The 2,885-nt window shown below is 39.4% G+C and overlaps 1 protein-coding gene across 3 annotated transcripts in view; it reads left to right on the forward strand.

The window, feature by feature from the left end:
• LOC311064937 (glutaminase kidney isoform, mitochondrial-like) overlaps positions 1 to 2,885 on the forward strand; it is a 50,632-nt gene continuing 47,747 nt past the window's right edge. For 2 of the 3 annotated variants that reach the window (XR_014602767.1, XM_084085019.1), the window contains exon 1: positions 25 to 442. Coding sequence is in view for 2 of the 3 variants with exons in the window: in XM_084085019.1 (XP_083941145.1) it covers positions 192 to 442 (251 nt within the window). In the remaining variant the exon portion in view is untranslated. The other variant, XM_084085018.1, reaches the window with a different exon arrangement.

Below are 2,885 nucleotides of genomic sequence, written 5' to 3' on the forward strand. Positions count from 1 at the left end.
TGTAGCTCCGTCAGACGGGTTTGTTCTGTTTCTGCTCAATGTGAACGACATTCACTACTTGAACTACTTTAATTACTTTAATTACTTTACTTACTTTAACTACTTTAACCACTATAACCACTTTAACCCTTCCATTCATCTGGTGGATCTAAAGCTCTTTTCTCCTTCAGGACGTCTGGCTCCACGTTGAGATGTTCTTCTGTCTGAGGCCACAGACCTCAGTGCTGAGGAGAGCCTGGATCTACACATCTAACCACAACAGATCTCACAGCATCAACACCACGCCATGTGGGTCTGTTGGTAGGAGGCTGCTGGGGGGTCCGCGGGCCCCACGTTGGACCCCCGGCTCTCCTCCTCATCATCATCATTATTATTATTATTGCACTAAAAGTGACTCTGTTGCCCCGACGACCAGCCCCGCCCCCGATACCAGCAGCGAAAAGTAATTACTATTTATTATTAATATTATTGTTATTATTATTATTATCATTATTATAGTTGTGATCAGATACATGATTAATCGGCTTATCGTGATACTGTCACCTCTGAGTCACCGCAGACATCCTGCTGCTCTGTCTCTGTAGATCTATAGATCTATAGATCTACAGATCTATCTACCGCTGTGTCAGGCTGTCAGCTCCATGTTATTCACTAGACCGTCTGTAGTGAAGATAATACGATAATAATAATAATATAATATAATATGACGTCCTGCTAAGGCTGGTATCTCTGTTAGCCATGGTTCACATGAGGAAGCGTCATGGCGCCACTTGTTCCTGTTTTTTTAAAATGTTTTACATTTACAACCCGTACATCTACATAAACGTTCACATTTCTAATATAAAGTGCTGACCTCACGGCCACGGATGTTACAAGTTAAAGCGCCGGGGTCTATGTGCCCGTATCTTCCGTATTGTTCAATACAAAGCTTATTAATCCGATCGGCGGCCATTTTCATTTATTTTATTATTTTTGTATTAGTATCAACGTGCAGTACATCTCCCAACGGATAGGGGCGCGTGGTCGAAAGCATATGGAGAAAATTCGAAGAAGATGGCCACCAATTGGATTAAAATGCTTTTTACTGAACATTACGGGAGATACGGGTATTTAGACCAAGGCGCTTTAACTTGTAACATCCATGACCGTGAGGTCAGCACTTTATATTTGAAATCTGAACGTTAATGTAGATGTACAGGTTGTAAATGTAAAATATTCAAAAAGCAGGAACAAGCAGCGCCATGACTGTCATGGTATGACGGTCATGTTTCAGGACTGTCTCTGCATGAGCCGCTGTGTCAGCTTCATGTTATTCTGTCTATTAGACTTTAGAAACTGTAGTTAATATAATAATATAACCTAACACTAGGTATACTCTTAGTTGCTTGTTTTAGAAGAGGATGCACTTAAGACTTCTGGTGATTAGTAGTTTTCTTGCCTACCTATGCTGAATGCACTTATTGTAAGTTGCTTTGGATAAAAGCGTCTGTTAAATGACTGTAATGTAATGTATATTATTATAAATCATTATACTGTCTATTAGACTTTATAAACTGTAGTTAATATAGTAATATAATATGACATCCTGCTATAAAAGATACATTAATAAATGAATAAATAATAAATTAATTAATAAAGATGTATGTAATATTATATAAAGATGGCGGTCTGACACGTGAAACACCGCAGAGACAAGTCTTTGAAAGTCATAACAGTGTCTTTGTTTCAGTGAGAAGTGAAATGGTTGTCTTTCTTCTGACTACAGTTCAGAGCGCACGTTACAGTCAATGAGAACAACAGTGTTTCATTCATGATGAACATTATGATTGTATATGTAGTTTATGGTTGCTAGGCTACAGTGAGTGTTTAAACTACATTTAATAGGTTTAGTAATCCTTGACGTCTTGTAATCCTTGAGCCTTGGCATGATGCCAAAAATATGATACGAATGTGTTTATAAACACAATAATACTATACTGCACAACGATACAATACTACACACCATACACACAACGATACACTACTACACACCATACACATAACGATACAATACTACACACCATACACACAACGATTACTACACTGATGTTATAAGCGTAATAAACACCACGTGTGTGTGTGTGTGTGTGTGTGTGTGTGTGTGTGTGTGTGTGTGTGTGTGTGTGTGTGTGTGTGTGTGTGTGTGTGTGTGTGTGTGTGTGTGTGTGTGTGTGTGTGTGTGAATTAATGTTTTATTAACTGATAAAACATTAATTCATGTTTTATCAGTTAATTTACTCAATTTACCCACTTTTTGCAAAAATGTTTTGATAATAAACAATTATCAAATAACCTATTATAATTAAATAACCTTCGCGAGCGCGAACGGGACAGCGCGCGGTCGCGGGAAATAATATCATTATTTTGGGGGTCGCGGCCTGAAAAGGTTGAGAACCCCTGGTCTATACCAGTGGTTTTACACACTGGCAGCTGTTTACACGCTTTTACTTTCAAAGACTGTGTGTGTGTGTGTGTCTGTCTGTCTGTCTGTGTGTGTGTGTGTGTGTGTGTGTGTGTGTGTGTGTGTGTGTGTGTGTGTGTGTGTGTGTGTGTGTGTGTGTGTGTGTGTGTGTGTGTGTGTGTGTGTGTGTGTGTGTGTGTGTGTGTGTGTGTGTGTGTGTGTGTGTGTGTGGACACCTATAGGTCTATACATCAACAGTAACTCATGCATTGTACTCACTCATTTTAATGTATTTTATTTTAGTTCATGTACACAAAACAATGGGGGCGGGGTCTTTCTGTCAGGACGTGTCAGGGCGTGTGATGTCATGCTGTCATGCTGTCAGGGCGTTCCACACTTTGATGTCAGAGTAGTAGAATGTTCCCATGTTTGTTCTATAGATGGG

Source organism: Gymnoscopelus microlampas (genome assembly GCF_963454915.1).
Source record: "Gymnoscopelus microlampas genome assembly, chromosome: 17".
Lineage (NCBI taxonomy): Eukaryota > Metazoa > Chordata > Actinopteri > Myctophiformes > Myctophidae > Gymnoscopelus > Gymnoscopelus microlampas.